The sequence below is a fragment of the Odontomachus brunneus genome, unplaced genomic scaffold, assembly GCF_010583005.1.
Source record: "Odontomachus brunneus isolate Ranch 3 - 2012 unplaced genomic scaffold, Obru_v1 Obru_scaffold_003, whole genome shotgun sequence".
Taxonomy (NCBI): domain Eukaryota; kingdom Metazoa; phylum Arthropoda; class Insecta; order Hymenoptera; family Formicidae; genus Odontomachus; species Odontomachus brunneus.
Genome location: NW_022639453.1, coordinates 17366 through 36025, shown reverse-complemented (window position 1 = coordinate 36025; position 18660 = coordinate 17366). Strand labels below are relative to the sequence as shown.

At 39.9% G+C, this 18660-nt stretch overlaps 3 protein-coding genes across 3 annotated transcripts; all 3 read right to left on the bottom strand.

Moving 5' to 3' along the window:
- Positions 1 to 5193: 5193 nt before the first annotated feature.
- Positions 5194 to 7928, bottom strand: LOC116843213. Its single transcript, XM_032813442.1, has 6 exons — positions 7621 to 7928; positions 7220 to 7342; positions 6345 to 6437; positions 6151 to 6279; positions 5316 to 5448; positions 5194 to 5241 (listed from the first exon to the last, which is right to left on the bottom strand). Exons 1-6 carry the CDS (start codon positions 7926 to 7928, stop codon positions 5194 to 5196), a joined length of 834 nt encoding a protein of 277 aa, XP_032669333.1.
- Positions 7929 to 8791: 863 nt separating this feature from the next.
- On the bottom strand, positions 8792 to 10180 carry LOC116843901. Its single transcript, XM_032814803.1, has 3 exons — positions 10037 to 10180; positions 9326 to 9445; positions 8792 to 8995 (listed from the first exon to the last, which is right to left on the bottom strand). Exons 1-3 carry the CDS (start codon positions 10178 to 10180, stop codon positions 8792 to 8794), a joined length of 468 nt encoding a protein of 155 aa, XP_032670694.1.
- A 406-nt stretch (positions 10181 to 10586) lies between these two features.
- Positions 10587 to 17447, bottom strand: LOC116844385 (tyrosine-protein kinase hopscotch). Its single transcript, XM_032815843.1, has 13 exons — positions 17346 to 17447; positions 16605 to 16903; positions 16068 to 16427; positions 15331 to 15534; positions 14966 to 15243; positions 14511 to 14835; positions 14256 to 14415; positions 14047 to 14168; positions 13778 to 13946; positions 13194 to 13605; positions 12543 to 12976; positions 11789 to 12126; positions 10587 to 11547 (listed from the first exon to the last, which is right to left on the bottom strand). Exons 1-13 carry the CDS (start codon positions 17445 to 17447, stop codon positions 11211 to 11213), a joined length of 3540 nt encoding a protein of 1179 aa, XP_032671734.1. The 3' UTR covers positions 10587 to 11210.
- Between the last annotated feature and the right edge of the window lie 1213 nt (positions 17448 to 18660).

Sequence of the window (18660 nt, the reverse complement as noted above, 5' to 3'; positions counted from 1 at the left end):
TCTGTCATCGGGGGGTGAAATGAAATTACGTAGAGCCGGTCGCGCGCATCTCGTTGCAGCGTCCGTCCGTGCGCCGTCGACGGAAGACGTCGCGACGCGTTCGCGCGGCTCAGCCTGCGCAATCGCAAACGCACTAACAATGCGATCGTTTGAAATTCAGTTAAAGGGCGTCCCTTCAATTACGGGGCGCGTCGGACGCCGGCGCCAGCCAGCGCCGGCCGCATCAATAAAAGATAGACATGCGGGCACTGCACACGCGAGAGAGACTGCACTTCTGTCTCGCGCCCGGCGCTGCATTACCAGCAGACGTCAAATCGATTAGCGCGATTAATAATAACAGATGACTCTTTGGCTCTTGATGACCGCGGCTCTTTGGGATCCTCGGGGAAGAGAGAGGGGGGCGGGCGCGACGTTCTATCGGCTTTCATTAAACCCTTTCGCGGCCCCGACGTTGATTCCCGGGTTGACCCGTTTTCTGGAGCGGCCACCTCTCGCTCGCTCGCGACAGAAGATCCGAGAGGACTCGTCGGGCGGACAATTCCGTTTGAAATAAAACAGCATCTGGAGCGTAGACCAGCATTTTAAGGGCCTTGCGCATTTTGGGCCTTTCGCGGCTAATAATGAATCGCACATTGATCGATGGGGGAATGATAGACTATTGGAAATCTGACGCGTTCGTCGCGCGCGGAAAAGGCTGCCGGTACTTTGAGTTGGTATTTCGAAGTTTATATTAGGCGCGCTGCTATTTTACTACAGAAAATATAGTTGGAGCAAAAAATAACTATAGTTATGGGCATAATTATAAGCGTAGTTAGTTTTAGTTAGGCCAGCCATTTTTTCTCTGAGTGTATAAAAACGGGAAAGGTCCTTTGAAGTGACGCGCGTCTCGTGGCGCGAACGCACCCCCGGATTGATTTGACCGCATCGACAGCGAATTCCGCAGTTCCTTTCGGAGTCGCGCGCTTCAATTCGAGAAACGAGACAGCGCGATGTCGACGGAGGACGTAGGATCTATCCATCGCCTTCGACACTGACGTACGACGAAAAAAGGCTCGTAAAAAAGGTGAATCAATCATAAAGTTAGCCTTTTATTCCGCAGGAGAACGGATATAGCGCGCGCATACGCGCAACGGAAAGGGCACGGAAAGAAAGACGGGGTGCGGGCGAGGGGGCGCGAAAGGGTAGGGAAAGAGGCGGTTGGTGGAGGAGGAATATAAAGTTACGTCACACGTTTATTTCATTCCCGTCGATCCAATAAAAGTCCCAATAATAATTTCGGATGTTTTCCGATGCAACATGTTTGATTTAGTGTTGGACATTTTGTGATCGCATATCTGCCTCGTAAATCTCGTCGCGGTGGCGCCACTGCATAAAAATATCAAACGTCGATGTGTCCCGCGTTCAACCCCAATCCCGGGCGGTAAAATATTGCCCGCGATTCCGCGCGACGGAAATAGCCTTTCATGCCCCGCCGCCTGATAATTCCAGAATTTCGCAGATTTATACCCCGGAAAGGTTATGGAAGATACCGCCTCGCTCGCTCGCTCGCTCGCTCGCCCGCGTCCGATCGCGCCCGTTATTATTAATCGCCGCGCGTAACGATAAAGTGGGACATTTAATTTTTAAAAATGGCCCCTAACGAATATCGCCGCGCGCCGCCGGCCACCGGCGGCGGAAAAATATACGTCAAGATTATGCCGGCCGATTTCGAGTACAATGTCGCGATCGAACGGTCGATCGGGCAGCGCGTCGTTTGATTGAAAATAAAAAAAAAGCGGGAGGCAGAGGGAAAAAGAGAAAGAGCAAGCGACAACAACAAAAAAAAATAACAAGGAAGATGCAATCGCGCCACTTTGTGGCGCGCGCGATTCCGACGACCGGACGTCGTATATCAGCGCCCCAATGGCTGCGATCGGCGTCCCATTGTAAGTTATGTTAAGCTGGGATGGGTAATTGCGACGTATCGTCTCGCGTAAACCTCCGGAGAGATGATGGGAAAGCTGATCTCGTAACTGATACTGATAGCAGTATTTCTTTGAGGGTGCGTCTCTCCTTCAGCGCTGATAATAGCGCCTTCCGGATGGGCTCTCTCAGTGCCAAGAAGGCCGCGAGGGAGTCCAATGAGAAAATAAGCTCCTCTTTCTCGATTCGCGCAACGATACCGCGAAATGAAACGTTGCCGTGCGCGGAGCAATGCCAAGATGGAAATTATTTCGATGCACGTCTCGACCGGTGAGACCGGCTAGTTTTTACTCCCTAGACACTTATCCACTACTTGATGTGCGATATTAAAATTCTACACCGGGAGAATTTTATTGTAAAGGTTGCTCTAGGCTTTCGTGAGCGAGGAATAGATCGACGTTCTGCAGAAATTTCTTGTTCTTTCGTTTCATGTAGTATATTGTTTATATCTTAAGGAGCTGAAATGTGTGTTATTGCAAAATTGGTTGCTATGTTTCCAGCGAAACTATTTTACTACTATTTTCCTTAGCAAGATATGAACCTTACTGGCAATCTGTCCCCATACTACTGGAAATATGGTAAAATTTCAATAATATCGTTGATCTTTATCATATCTTTGCACTCTTTCAAGGTTACTATTGTCAATCATTTGAGTTTGTTCTTTTTGAGTAGTGTATTTAATTTAATTTTATTTTTTTCATAATAAACTAAATTTTGCGTATTATATCAATGAAATGACCCGTAAATAAGTGATATAAATAAGTCAATAAATAAACAAAATTGAAAAGAATTTCTATAAGAAGAAAACTATAATATTCTCTCTATATGGTACTCGTCCATCCGAGATGACCGATTGTCCGGATAATCGAAATCGAAAATCACGGATACTTAGCTAATTATTCGAATATTCTCACGATAATTGAATACATGGATAATGCCTGAGAAATACTCTCGAAAGACGCAATTAATTATTACAGTATAACCGGATATTAACATCACTAATCTCGATTCCACCTGTTCGAAAAAATCACTATTTTCTCATCGCATTACGCTATGTTATGCATAGTTGATTATTAATCGTACACTCGAAATTAATCAACGTAATCGTATAGTGGAGTATGACTACGATACTGTAATGTCTCTCTCTTTCTCTCTCTCCCCTCTTCTTCTCTCTCCCTCTCCCTCTCAGTGATAAATTTCACAGTCATTCTTTTTTAATAATTTCATGATGAGCATTTGATTAATCGCCTTTATTTCTTAACGACCTCGTGATGACTATCGATTTTATCATTAGAAGATACTGCAGTGTCTCATTCGCCCCACTATCATAATTATCCTGCCCTCCATTCGTCTCGTGCATTTCTTTAACGTATTTTTTATCGCGCGCTCTTCTCTTTACTATCACATGATACTCACGCGTGTGAAACGTATATTCTACTTTTATTTTTTTGCATACCACAGAGAGAGGGGGGAAATGTGTGTGTGTATTGGCCGAATCGATTACTCGGATATCGCTGCTTTGGCAGCGAGACACTTACAGTTTTCATAAGCCAACAGCTGCGCTATATTCGCTCTGTGTTTCCGGCAAAAATTTAGCTCGAGCTATTTGGAACCTCAAATAAACAGAGAACGAGACTCTTTCTCGGTGAAGTTCGTCGGTATTACATAGACCGGCTCATACACATATCGCGCACTTAGCCGCGAAGTTAAGGCATGAATACGAATCGATGCAGGGAACTAAGACGAAATGTCGCGCAGTCAAAATGGAAAATACGACGATCTGCTGTTGGCAGATGCCGACGCGTTCTTCTCGCGTAAATCCGTGCCGGCTCTACATTGCCGGTTTTTTACACGTCAACAGGAAAGACCATCTTTCGCGGAGGGAATCTGGCCCCGAAATAATGACACACCGGCGACGAGGAGAAGGATCGCTCCTAAGCGCGGATTATTGAATTGCACGAGACAACGAATGGAGCGCACTCCCATCGGAATATTAAAATAATCTGCCATTACTTTAATAAATCTGTCCCTCCGTTTTCCGGTGCCTCCGCTTCTCGCGCGGCCCCTTCCACCACCACCTGCTCTCTTCTCCTCTTCACTCTTTCCCTGTTCACCCCACCGACCTCCTCGACGACCCGCCTTCCTGGGCTCCTCCGCGAGCACTCGAGGCAGGCAGTCGCAGATGTCACTGTACCCCTAATGAGCGCGCTATTTTTCACGAGTATTTTTATCCCGTTTATTGGCTGCCCGCTTCACAAACTGTCGGCTGGATATTAATCATCCGGCTCTTACAACTCTGGTTTTATTTCCTCCAAGGATAAAGAATAGGGGTGGGGGTGGCGCAAGGAAAATCGAGGGGACGAGAGCTCTCGTTCTCGCTTTCTCTCTCTCTTTCTCTCTCTCTCTCTCTCTCTTTCTTTCTCTCTCTTTTCTCTCTTGCATTTTTGCCCGCGCGTGTTCCTTCATTAATGATATTAAACCGGCTGCCACGAACGTCATCTCGGTCGCCATAGCTTCACCTCGCGACTTACGATCCATTTTTCGGCGACGTGGTGCATCGCGAAGCGTCGCGGAGCTGCGCTGTCGACACCTGAGTCGTGAAAGATGCTGCAACTTTGCGCGATTACGATTTCCGCAAGCTTGAGATAATTTGCATTTCCATAACCTCAATAACGATATCATAATACTTGCAGTGCAAGTTACGACCTTATTTACGATGTCACCTGCGAATCGACGTTGAAGCTATAATTGCGAATAAATATCGAATAAATAAATTCGAGCGAATCACGGCACTCAGTGGACCACGCAAAGCAGTGGTCGTGGGTATTTCCAAATGATTATCAACGAGGAAAAATTATGCGCGGGTTTCTCGGAATTCTTCAACTTTATGAACTACTCATTACTACTTTATTATTGGAACACTAATTACGCGCGACACTTTAGCGACACTTGTCTCTGCATTCACGTCGATTCACTTCTCGTTCACGCCGTCTTGTTAAATGCGTTCGCCTACATTATCATGGCTCTAAAACAGATTCATGCGCTACGTCAGAGTACGTCGCCTATTTAAAATTCTCATTCATTGCATCTCGCATTCACACTGTGAGCATTTATTTGTCTGCGAAACGTGCCGATGCTCTTTCTCGCCGCGTAAACAGGAACATTCGACTAGCCGCTGAAAGTAAGGACAGCACGCGTTTTCTCTTCTTCTACGTCACTTGAAAATTGTCTTTAGAATGTTCTGATAAACATGCCATAGGAGACCGTCGTCTGAAATAACTTAAGAAGATAGAACATTCTTTACTCTTGAGTTATTATGACCATCTCACCTATATGACGCGTTCTTCACTTACCTTTCCTAAATTCGGTAAGGACATCACGTAAAACTTACAGGCGGTCAGGACGAGTGGCTGGAAGCGTTGTTTCATTATCAGCAGCAGCGGCTTCTGCTGCGCGGCTATCACGTCGTACCACGCACTGTTGTACCTGCGCGATACGATTTTTACTTCGCGAGCGATCGAATCGAGTAGAGGAGCAAATAAAGAAAACGTTTATGATTTGATTGCAAGAGAGTCGATTGGATTTTCGAGACTTGTAACTTACATCGTGATTGATATTTCTGTCAACGAACACACACACTCAAGAAATATATAATCTTATTCTTTATGGAAATCTTTTTATACATGGCCTCCAAAAAATTCTTCTAAAATAAAAAAAAATATTCTAACACCTGCAGATAAGTCTAGTTACGAGGTGCTTTTTCTTATAAATCCACATTTTAAGTGAAAACTCTTACCGAGTCTTTTAATGAAATGGACTGTTAATCGGAAATTTATTAGCTTTATTATTAGCTTATTTAATATTTAATCTACTATATAGATTTAATATTATTATATTTTTTTCCTTTTGAATCAAGAAAAATATGTTTACATGAAACAGAATACTCTTTTATTAGAAGAAATTTCTATTAAGAACAACACTTATAACGTAAATATGAAGTTCTTCTAATTTTAAAAATATCATATCGTGTATCCAGAATATTTTCCTTAGAAAAATCTTGAAGTCATATATATATAAGAGAATTTCCGTTAAACATAAGATTATATTTTTTTATATGTACACTTACTTTTGTATGTACACTTACCAATATATATTACACTTACAATACCAAATATATATTACACTTACAATTCGTCAAATATCCTCGAGCTATTGTCCATGATCTGCTGACTCAAGTAACTATACAGTGAGATATATATTACTTGTAAATTGGCGAAAAGGATAGATCTAATGGCTTTCTCAATGTTACCGAAAACGGAAATCAGAAAGATTTTGTTTTGATACATCGATTACGCCTTAAGACGCGATTCCACTATCAACATACCTGCGTTAACGTAATACTCATTACAACCATTATCCCTAAGAGGTCCATTAGAAACGGTAGAGTATGAAGATATTCAATTGTACCAATGAATCTTGCAACGTGAGAGAAATCGTGTATACACAATCCAACATAATAACCTGGACATTTTACTAAGCCTATTCCCAAACGAATTTCTTGATTATGCAAAATATGTCTATGTATATGTGCGATATAACTGTTGACTATTTCATGCACTGAGAGAATTTTATAATAAAAATTAACGTAGGGTCTTGTAATCGAGGAATAGATCGACATTCTGCAGTAATAATTCACTATCCTTTCATCTCATGTGTGCTACTTACATTGTACAAATGTGCTATTAAAACACTTCTTATGTTTCTAGCGAAATTTATTATGTTCTTTAATAAGATAGACTTTACTGATAGTCTATCCTTCTTGAACCATTAAAGATATAGTAAAATTCAAAAGAATTTATAGAAGCTAAAATTTCTTTCCGTGTGTGAAAATGAGTCTATTGATATGATTAAAATTACTCATAATCAAGAAATTCATTTGGAACTAGGCCCAGTATATGTTAACACTATTGTACCGGATAGTGTACGTTAGTAAAATGCGGAGTGACTTGGATATGATTTACTTCCGGCCGTATAATTCAAATATATTGGAAAATGTGGCCCTCTGCATGTTTTCATTATTCAAACATCGAAGTAATAGTGGAAGAAATGTAATGTTAATATAACTTAATAGTAACGAGGTTTTCGTTAATTGAAAATAACGTAGGAGCGAACCACGTCGTTATGTTATCGTTAAGCTTTTAGTTTGCTCGCGAGCTAGTGACCCATGGTGACACGCATGTCAAATAAAAATACAAACTGTATGACGTTAAGATGTATTCTTATGAAAACAGCCGTGTTCCTGTAAATTAATTTCGTCCTGCGACTTAAATCGCGTTCCGCCGTGCTTTCGACCACGTAAAATAGTCGCTCCGCGCGATACCTGGCGAAATTATCATCAGTATTATTCTTATCGTATCGGTCGAGTCGTCGTACTTGAACGATATTTCTCTCGCGGTAAAGAAGAGTTAATAGATCATTATCCGCGAGAAACCAGACGAGAAGTCGAAAGACTAAAAAATACTGATATCTTTATTCGCCACGACCGTGAGAGCGTATCTGAGAACACAATCGATGAATTACGGTGCTTCATCCATTGGCGGATCATGAGTCGTCTGCTTCTTCGCAAATTGCGATCAAACGTGAGGAGCAACCTCTTACCACAGCAATTCGCACATCCCGCAAACGTGTTGCGCGACAGCTATGAACAGGGTCAAACAGGCATTGAAAACCATCACGATGATAAACATCACGGCGCATATGTGTATTCGAATGAGGGAAATATATTGCTCCTCAGAGACAAGGTAATCGATTTTAAAGTAATGATTTCGCAAGCGGGATTCGTTCATAGGCGATATAACGTCAAGGATGTCCGGTGTATATAAGAATAAAACATATATCAGCATAAACCCATACATCTGAACTGAAAAATTCATAAAGAACATAAATTTCTTAGTGAAAATATACATATATATTTAACGGAAAATATATGTATATTTTTCCGACAAGATTCTTAGAATTTGATAATTAATGTTTGGATTTTTCTAAAATTGGATGTTGATATTGAAATTATCGACCATTTTCATCGTTTTCCATTTGCTTTGTTTTCCCAAATAGCATAGAGAATTAAAAAAGAGTTCAGTCGTATGTCACCAATTCTGAGTTCATTTTTAGATGTAAAAAAAATTCTTTTCACTGAACTGAACTTTGAAGAATTCTTTTTGCATCTGAAAATTAACTCAGAATTAGTGACATACGACTGAATTCTTTTTTAATTCTCTGTGCTATTTGAGTTCTCTATTTCGGATATGTTATTGCAAAAATCAAGAAATTTCGAAAATAAGCAGCGACAGGAACATATCAGTCCTTAATTTCTTCGAGAAAGTTTTTAGATGGCAGCACGTTCAAGGAATACGAATTGGTTGAAATTACCGAGCATAACTGATGTCGACAGTTGTGCGTGTGAATTCACACATTTACTTACGAACTCCACTCCTTTATACAATAATATTGATGAGCACGATGTAAAATTTAGCGGATCTTTTTTAATTACTTAAAATATTAAAAAAAGATATCGAAAAGTTAGGGTATAAGAAGAAAAAAAATACGAGGAAGAACTTGTAAGGAGAACACCACTAATTCGGCATTGAGTTAAATGAAAAATCACCGTTAGGAAATTCCACATCAATTCAATTTAATGATATCGATTATAATAAATGCGTTATAAAGATGAAATCATAAAAATGAACCGCTAAAAGAATTATATTACGTATTGTTCTTTATATTAAGTGATATATGCGACATTGATCATTGAGAAGGCGTAATTCATTTTTCATATGCAATAATGCAGTCTTAATCTTACGGATAGAGGAGGCTTTTTTCTCCTGTAGGTAAAGCGAAATCTAGTGTTTCCCTTACGCGAAAAATAAATCATCAGTGATCTCGAAGTCCCAGCATGTTTATGCATGATTTTCATCTCGTCCTCTGTCTTTTGCAACGCCCAATCATTCCATATACAGTCGAAAAGTTCTTTAAGCTGAACGAAAACGAAACGACGTGTGAACAAGCACGAGATAAATGCATTCGTAAAATAATGGAAATGACAAAAAATAACACACGTAGATAGCAAATATTAGTTCTGTCAAAACATTCGATTTAATTTAATATTTTTTAAAATCAAATTTGATTTTATTACAATCGGCAAACTGATTATTCATGGACCAAGTAATAGTCGTTTATCATTCGTTAATGATACTAGTAACAGCTCTGTCTCAGAAGGAAGTTGATTCATCGTTGAACAAAACATAAAATCGAGCCAAACTTTTTAACTCTACAAATTTGGATAAAGTATGTGCACCGAACTTACTTTGTTTATGTGTATGATGCGCGCGTACAAATGAGTCAATGTACCTAATGTAGGTACGAACCATGGTATCATGTCGAACAAATAATCTATCGTAATCTCTGATTTAAAAGCGCTCGTTATCTGAAAAAGGAAACATTTGAACAACTTTGTTGTTGATTGAGAAAGATGCGACAAATGATAATTATAGTAAATATCAATACACATATGGTGTGTTTTTTTGTTAAAAACTCTAATTTTGATTACTTTATACTGTTATCTTGCAAATGTATTACAATACATATAAGGCAAAACATATAAAATAATTGCAAAAACAAAACATATAAAATAATTGCAAAAACAAAACATATAAAATAATCTTGATTAAAATTATTATTCTGTTGTAAATTAACGTCTCTCTATTACAGTTATTTATTCTTGTCTCTTTTTTATTTCTCAAGATAACGACAAGGAATGATGAAACATTCAAAACTAAAAGAATAAATTGACTCAATCGTGATTTTTACTAAAATAATATTTTCTTTTTTTTCAGGAACTACAGTTATTCGTCTCGACTACAATTATTCGTCAGTGAACAAAATTGGTCAGACAAGAGAATGGATAAAGTTTCTCTCGAATAGCCGAGAGTCCCTGCAATCTGGACAACGTTCGTGATAAAACAGCGGCAATAAGGTAATCGTTAAATCCAGATAACACCAAATAAAACATTACTACCTGAACAAACAAGGACGATAGTATCAAAATCGTAATAATAGTCCTCATTATAAAAGCGTCCCTCGCGCTTTGATAAGGCCATAAGCCACTAAACCTCAACAAAAATCGGTTTAGTTTGTAGTACTGCTCCTCGGGATGTTCCATTTACTTTGAAGAACTTAGACAGACTGACGCGGTAGCAACAGGTCGCAAACATTCAGAGCTTCTCCGCGTATATCCGCATAACCCCTCGGTCAGGGTTCGCTGAACTATTCACACCTGTCGTATTTTTTTTCGCACTTTCGCGACATTACTAGGCGATATTACATCGAGGAAAAATGCACACATTTAAAGGGGGAGCGAGAAAATTTTAGGTGTGTCGAGAGGATCGATCGATGGCGCGCGTATACAATTTGCGCATAATAACATGAGAAAGAAAACATCTGCGACCACGAGTGGCAAATACTCACCTCATGTCGTGCGATTACTTGGCTATTTCGACGAAACACTTGATAGTTTATTCACGCCGAGCTGCGAAATTGTGAGGAGCGAATAAAGAAAAAGTCAGAAGTTGAAAAAATACTGAGGCTGTTTATTTCACACGGTAGAATAATATAAAGTAGCGGCACGATAGTCGACTAGATACACCTTTGCTATGGGAGATGCGTGTTCGATATCGCGTTCTTGAATCAAACCGTCGATTCCCCGATTCTCCTTCGGACGAGTGAGGGCTTCTCTTAATTCGGAGTATATCGAGAGTTGCGATAACTTCCCAAGGATAAAAAAAAATTAAAAAAGAAGAAATACGCGGCGAGCCTTCGCGAATTGATCTTCCAGGGCAAGGAAAGGCCTTGTTCTTTTTGTGCATGCTTATTTTTTTTTTCTAAATCTTAACCCTTCATCAGTCGTAGCCCGAGCATTATTACACCCTTGTGTCACACTGCGAACATAAAGTGTCGAATTCACATTAATTCAAAATCCAATCGGCGAGATGTATGTCTAGTATCAAATGGTGCGAGGTGCAACGTTCCGATGAAGTTCGTTTACGAAGCAGTTCAGCTTCATAAACTCGTCAAACTACTAAAATGAGGGACAGGGGTGGATAGGTGGATAGGTAACGGGATACCCAGTCTATATTTCTGGTACGTCAGCAGGGTGACCCGTAAGAGCGAACGAGGCTGCGCTAGGAGACGCTTTAGTACTCGCAGAGGAGCTGTTGGATGTCCTGACACAGGGTAGAAAACTTAGGCCTCAGTTGGCTTTGTAAATTCCAACACGGATACATCAGCTTCACATACACAGCTTGTGGACACTTGGGCGGGCAAGGAAGACGGGCACCTTGTTCCAACGCGGTCAACAACTCGGCGCTGCTCCCTTCCTCGGGATCGTTACTGCTGTCCATGCGTTTCTGTTGAAAGCCTGGCAGCTTCGGATCCTCACCCAAGCTGAAGATCTCATACATCGTCACGCCGAATGACCATACGTCCGAGCGGGTCGAGAACTTGCCGTCCCTTAGACTTTCCGGTGCATACCTGAGGAAGAAGTGGTGAGTAGACTCTAGTCGCAATGTTAATAAGACTTTTATAGTAATGAGTAACAGTTAACGCGTTATATATTCCGCGGGAAAGATCTAATCGAAGCCAGGAATCTCGACGATTACGATCGATTTCGGAAATAGAAAAAGAAATCAGATCGCCTTTGTTGAAACATTCGCGTCGTTAATGATATCTGTAGCGATGGAGGATAATCATTTAATATTCTTACGATATTTACCATTTTATTGGAAGATCGCGGTTGGTTTGTAATATGTAGTACTCGTTGTTGCCCATGACTTGCGCGAGGCCGAAGTCGCTGATCTTCACTCGGTTCTCGTCCGCTACCAAGATGTTTCTCGCCGCTAAATCTCGATGAACAATGTTCATGCTACCGAGATAGTCCATGCCTGTGGCGATGTCGTGGGCGAAACCCAGCAGTTTGTTATGCGTGAGACTGTGCCGGTTAATCGCCAGGTAGCTCTGCAGCGAACCATGCTTGACAAACTCCATGACCAGGCATGGTTCGGGGTCTGACAAAACGGCTAAGATTTGCACGATATTCGGGTGCGCGAGAGTCTGTAATCCAAACGAGAGAGTGATGATTATGTATATAGTGATCAACTTGTTACTCATTACGTGTAATTACGTGATACTATTGGTATCACGTAATTAATCCCTCCGTAATTACATCGTCTTCCAAGTAACATAGAAGATTTATATTTTTTTTTTGTATCGGCCATAGTATATGCATTGACTATCTTCAAGAAGAAATATGCATTATTTTGATTACATTAATTAGCTAATATTTTGATAATCAAGGAACGAAAGAGGATGTGGAGTTTAATAGAAAATTTTGAAAGATAACACTTTTGACTAGAGAAACGTTGATTCTTGTTTTTCCAGTCATAGAAAAAGAATTTTTTGCAAGTCTGAGGAACGTATTCCTAAAGAAAAATGTTTGATTTGTCAAGATAAGTATCCCTGCGTATCACCTTCATAATCGAAATTTCCCTCTCGAAATCACGCTGACCCATAGTATCCATAGAGCGCGTTTTGAGCTTCTTGATAGCCACCAGCTGTGGCTCTTCCTTGCTGTTTTCCCTCTCGATCGCGCCCTTATACACTTCGCCGTAGAAGCCTTGACCAATAAGTCCTTGCAGGATTACATTACATTCCGCATCCAGTTCAAAGACATCCTGCATCTGGCTTAAGGAGCTTTCGTAGACAACGCTGCCGTTGCTGTCATTGCTTCCGTTCTTCAGTTGTATCACATTACTGATGCTATCTTCCCGTTTTGAACGGAGAAAACGATTCTTGGAATGCTTTTTGGTACCACCGCGCATCGTGCGTAACAGCAAGTCTAGGTAAGAGGACAGATCCTCTGTATAGTCGGCAGGGATAAGTAACGCCCTTGTACTTGAAGTAGCTGAAAGTAGTTTCTCATTCTTAGTCTTTGCTTGATTAGTAGTCGTAATCATAATGAGAAGATTGCACGTAATTTATTATTATTATTAGAATCCTGAAGAGTTAATCAAATTTTCGTAGAAGAAAATTCATGAATGCATTTTACTGCTTGACTGTTTCTTTCTCACTATATATTAAAAGGAAGTTGCTGGGATAGAGTTAAGAAATTAAAAGCTCACCATCGTCTGTATCCCCATAAGATAAATTAGTATATTCGGTGAAATTCGAACTGCTTCTCCGTGATCCGCCGTTCTCCGTTGTATTCTCTATTGTATCCTGATTGTCTTCATCGTCGTCGTCGTCGTCGTCGATGTCTTCGTTATTGTCATCGGCGTCGTCGTCGTCGTCCTCATCATCATCTTTGTTTTTAAGAATTCGATAGTTTTCTTTAAAAAGTTTGGGGAATGCCGTGGCGTAAGCGTGAGTTCTACGGGAATTGTACACCTGATACAGAATTTGATTGATATCTCGCATGATCGCCTGAGGTTGTTTCCTCGACGTATTATTCTCGCCCCAACATTGCAACATTAACTTGTAGACGCTGTTTGGACAGCCGACAGGCTGAGGCAATCGGTATCCAGATTCATAAAACTGCAACAAAATGCCGTTCGTACGGATATACTGTCAATGAATGAAAATATATTTATAAATATTGCCTATACACGAATCAACGTCACAAATGACGTAAATATCTTGTATCGAGCAAGACGTGCGGCAGAATTTGAGAATAATGAATATAAACCTATGATTAATGAACATATACCTTCTTCACGATATTTGCATTGGGATACGAGGGTGGAGATATCCTCCAAATTGGAAGTCCTCTGGAAAATATCTCCCAAATGGTCGTGGCCAGTGCCCATATGTCAGCTTGCGGATTGCGTTTTGCGGATTCCAGATTTGAGTAACATTCCGGCGGTATCCAATGTAAACTATATAAGACGATCCAGGTATCATGAATCAAAAGAAAATGACAGAAAGAGAGAAAAGAAACATTTTATGTAATTAGACAATATTTGTTCTTCAACTTACTCGGCTTCTGTGTTAGTGAAGATACCGGGATCCGCCAATTTGACGATAAAACTATTAGCGGTGTGCGTGTGCACCAGCAGCTTCCTACACCTTATATGTCCGTGCACCACCTTGTTCTCTTCCTAAGTAAATGCGTGATTCCAATCATGTTTAACAAAGTGGACATACTTTAGAACAAAATTTGAAACGCTAGCTCTAGATGAGCTTACCAAGTGCCACAGAGCCGTCGCCAGACAAGTTGTGGCCTCCACCATGTCGGCCGTTTTTATCGTCTGCGGAGGGTTGCTGCGTAGGTACTTATCCAACGGGCCCATCTGTACGTTTTCGAGTAACATACCAATTGTAGGCGCCACAGTTATGCCGTATAATCTAGTTAGTCAAAACGACACGTTAATTTATAATTTACTCCTGTACAATTGCTCGTACCCTGATTGTTTTTACGTGTCTCCGTCTTTTGTATCTACCTTACTAAAGCACCCGATCGCAATTGGCCCCACTTGCCGGCCAACTCGAGGAATTCTTTGGTATAATTGTTCTCTTCATTCTTGAGTATCTTCATCGCGACCTCGAGTTTTTTGCCCTTCGCGATTCGCCACATGGCGTGGTACAGTTTCGTGGGCGACTTGCGACCCAGGTCCTCGTCGCTCTTGACAAACGTTTTGTACGTCTGCAAATCTTTCCACTGAACGCACCGTGGCCCGCCCTCCAACATGTTAATGATTATCTCCTCGTCCGCCGCTACTTCATTGCCAACTGTTTCCGAGGCGCATATTAATAATGGCGATACGTCTGTAAACATGAATTCCACATGATATCGTGGACAATAAATTCTAATTTTCGGTTATTTCGAAATGGAGTATAGTACTCGCGATAATAACTTTATCCATGATAAAAATTGTTAAGAACTTATCGCGCATACCATATTCCGAAGGTGGCAAACACTCCGTAAGATACAGAGCATTGGTGGGCTCTTGAAATGACGAGGTCAAATGTCCCAGAGATTTATATCTCTCTGTACTATTTGGTAGCGCGAATTCATTAGACGCAATCTGCTCTACTCTCTGTGTCAATATTTTCCCATCTGTGCCGCAGACGTCGATGTAGTAGACATCGTATTCGGTCTCGCTCTCACGCAGTATGTAAGTTCCCGTTTTGTTGGCACGTTTCTCCCTGAGTTTGGCATACGAGAACTCTTTTCTGAAACATTTCATGAGTTTTTATTGTAATATTATCTATGTAACATGTAAATACGTGACTCGATACGCCATTTCACGATCATCTCACCCGACTGGTCCATGGCACTTTAACTTGTGCAATCTATCCAAGGTAGGCGTGATAACACTACTGCAGAGATTGAAGGTCCACTTAACAGACAATCGGTAATATCCGTCCAGCGCGGATACGAAGGACATTAAGTGTGCATTGTCGTCGAACGTCAGATACGTCGGTATACCATTTTTTCTCGAAACTTCCACGTTGTTACCTTGCCTGAGATTGCCGTAGATTAAGAATCTGTTTTCTGTTGCTGCACTATTCAACTGGTGCAATAAGTTAAAGTGAGACAACCATATATTTTCTCACTCTAACTTATTGTATCAGTTCAGCAATACAAAACAGACCCAAAGTTAAATATAGATTCCTTTTTTTTTCATGTATACTCGATATAACTGTATCTTAAAATTATATTAAGGCTGCTGGTCTCACTGCTGCGGTAGTCTGAATTAACGACGCTAAAAACGAGAAAATGCATGCTAAAAATTTTGGTGTGCCATTTCTAAGTAAAAAGATATTTGTATGAAAGAACTTTAGGTTGCTTAAGCATATTTGTAAAATGCTTAAAAAATAATCCTTTTCAAATAGTCAATATAAATAGCCTAAATATTAATGTGGCTAAATTATGAGAAAAAGTAGGTTAAAGAGAAAGGTTGCATGTCACATTAATTTTCTGCAGCAATGGGATCAAAAACTTTAAGGTACATTCTGAAAATGTTAACTTATTAAGATGTTTTATTGAATATTACCCTATAGAAATGAAACAGAGATCCTCTATTGCACAAAGTGTATCCCACTCGCGGCTGTCCGTGTCGTAGTATTTTACTTCCTCAATTTTTACCCTGAGTAAAACCTTAGCTGGTGGATCAGGACCTGGTTTGTCCATAAATGCTTTATATTCCTCATAGGGATAGTTGGGAGCCATGCATTCAAATTGCTTTAGATACTCTTCTTTGACATGAGAAGCGTCGTGCCCAGATAATCGTCCCAGTGCATTGCGTATAGGCTTCTTAATGAAAAAGGCATGTCTCTTCACACATTCCTTTGGAATATACTTTTTGTAGTCTGATTCTACAGTTTCTCGTGGCAATTGTTTCTCAAGCATTACTCTATCACAGGATAAAAAAATACATAGCTGTGGGTTAAAATCACACTGAGCTCTTTCAAATGAAATAATAAAAGTTATCTATGCAGAATTATTCATAAATTAAAATGAACAATTTAGTTTGATATATAGAAAACCTAAAAGATAAATATATAGCTTTTGTCATATTTATGCATTTTACCTGTACATATCGCTAACTCCTAGGCCAATTAGTTCCCTCTTGTGTGTCTCATAAACAATGTCAGGTACTTTATTATCCATTACATCAGAACGAGCTTGTTGAAAATAATAATTGTATGCCTGTTTATCTATATGTTTCAATCTCTGCAAACTAGATGGCTTAAATCTCAAACGAAAGTTGAACTTATATTTTCCTTTTTTGTCAAGTTTGTGACAAAAAGGAAACCACAGTTTGGAAGAATAGCATTGTAAGGCAAATAGATACTTTGCTATTGGGCCTATCCCAAGTCTCCTGCATACCTGGAAATTAATAAAAAAAGGTATAACAACTGTTCATTCAAAAATTAAAAAAATATTTTGTAATATAGAGATCAGTTGATAAATCTGAAGTTCCATAATGTCTATTATTACATATATTATAGTATACAATTAGTAATCGATAATATTTTACTTCTTAAGAATAAGGGAATGCAAATAAAAAAATTCCGATTGATATTTATTGTATTGTAGGTTATACATTGCTGTGATTTGTATACTAATTGCAAGACAATTTCTGGAAATCATATTATTTTGTAAAAACAATGTCATCACGTCGATTAATTGACAACAAATAATTGGTACAAATTGAAATAAGGAGGTCTCAATGTATGAGTTGTCAAATTGAGAGAGACGTGTTTTTGGCGTATCATGAGAACTGCATTCACCTATCTAAAAGGAAGATAAGAATGTTGTGCACACACACCTGGATACATAAATCTTCTATGCACCAGTTGGAGGATAACGGGATACCAAACTCTTTATCTTCAGTGGCCACATAAATCACCACTATCGACTCATCCCTCATGATTGTTTATGAGTTGCCGGCCTCGTCAGAAAGATGACAACTATATACGATACTGTCTGTCCAGTATGTATTTGTGCGCCTATTTCGTCATATATTTGTTATTTCATTGTGCATATAAGTACGATATAAACGTATAAAGCATAGAGTAGCTGTATTTGAGATAATAGGCCTATTCTTTTTCGCTGCACTACTGCACTAGTGCAATAAGTTAAAGTGAGAAAACATAATGTATCTCGCTTTAACTTATTGCACCAGTTCAGCAGTGCAGCGAAAAAGAACAGGCCTATTGTTACTCTTGATTGTTTTTGATATAGCTACTGGACATTTATAAGGTGCAGTTCATTCGCCGGTTTTTCTTGATGTTTTATACAATGGTTCAGCAGCGTTCAGCAGAGAAAGCTGCTTTGCAACTGTTGTAAAATTCGTGAATCTGATTGGTACATGCTCTTGGATTCAACCAAAATTAAGAGCATGCTCTAATTAGATTCACGAATTTTACAACAGTTGGAAAGCAGCTTTCTCTGCTGAACACAGCCAATGGTTGCGTTTAGCAGAGAAAGCTGCTTTGCAACTGTTATAAGATTTTTAAATTTTATTGGTATATATGCTAAATCTAAAGGTATATTCTATATGGCCCATATTCTGAGATTGGAGTCCCATGACATGTATTTTCCGCGTATCGCGTAACCAATAGATTTCGACGTTTAGTATTTCTGTTGGAACTTCTAAAAGAATAGAAAAATGTGATTGATTATGCGGTTACGCGTTACGCGAAAATACGTGCCATGGGACTTCACCCTGAATACTCTTATCTATAAAAGTGTTTCTAATGGCTCCTGCCCACAGGACACGGCAATGCTTGCCGCGCAGCGGAAGTTCGTACGATAGCCAATCAATATACTGCTTTCCGTAATAACCTTGTAGCTCTCACGGAAAAACAACACATTGGTTGTTGCGCGAACTTCTGCCGCGCGGCAAGCGTCGCCGCGTTCTGTGTGCAGAAGCCATAAAAGTTTATGCAGGATTCACATCGCGTCCGATCTCCGACGTACGACATCCGATATCCAATAAAAAAATAGCTTTGCAATGGAGAATTGAATTCTATATTAAAAAGCTGTTCTCCTATTGGATATCGGACGTCGTACGTCGGACATAGGACGTGGTGTGAATCCTGCATTAGGAGCCACCTGATTGGCTAAGAAGCTACATTCAA

Bases quoted from the DNA above. Each gene is read 5' to 3' on its own strand.
- LOC116843213 (XM_032813442.1), bottom strand. From the start codon at position 7,928: ATGTATATTTTCACTAAGAAATTTATGTTCTTTATGAATTTTTCAGTT. The intron at 6,438-7,219 runs GTTTGTATTTTT...TCACGTTGCAAG, and splicing joins ATACATCTTAACGTCATACA to ATTCATTGGTACAATTGAAT. The intron at 6,280-6,344 runs ATGTTGATAGTG...CTTTCTGATTTC, and splicing joins AGTATTACGTTAACGCAGGT to CGTTTTCGGTAACATTGAGA.
- LOC116843901 (XM_032814803.1), bottom strand. From the start codon at position 10,180: ATGGAACATCCCGAGGAGCAGTACTACAAACTAAACCGATTTTTGTTG. The intron at 9,446-10,036 runs GTAGTAATGTTT...TTCCTTTTTCAG, and splicing joins TATCGTCCTTGTTTGTTCAG to ATAACGAGCGCTTTTAAATC. The intron at 8,996-9,325 runs GTAAGTTCGGTG...GTTTTCGTTCAG, and splicing joins GCATCATACACATAAACAAA to CTTAAAGAACTTTTCGACTG.
- LOC116844385 (XM_032815843.1), bottom strand. From the start codon at position 17,447: ATGAGGGATGAGTCGATAGTGGTGATTTATGTGGCCACTGAAGATAAA. The intron at 15,244-15,330 runs GTGAGATGATCG...GAAATGTTTCAG, and splicing joins AAGTGCCATGGACCAGTCGG to AAAAGAGTTCTCGTATGCCA. The intron at 14,169-14,255 runs GTAAGCTCATCT...GCATTTACTTAG, and splicing joins CGACGGCTCTGTGGCACTTG to GAAGAGAACAAGGTGGTGCA.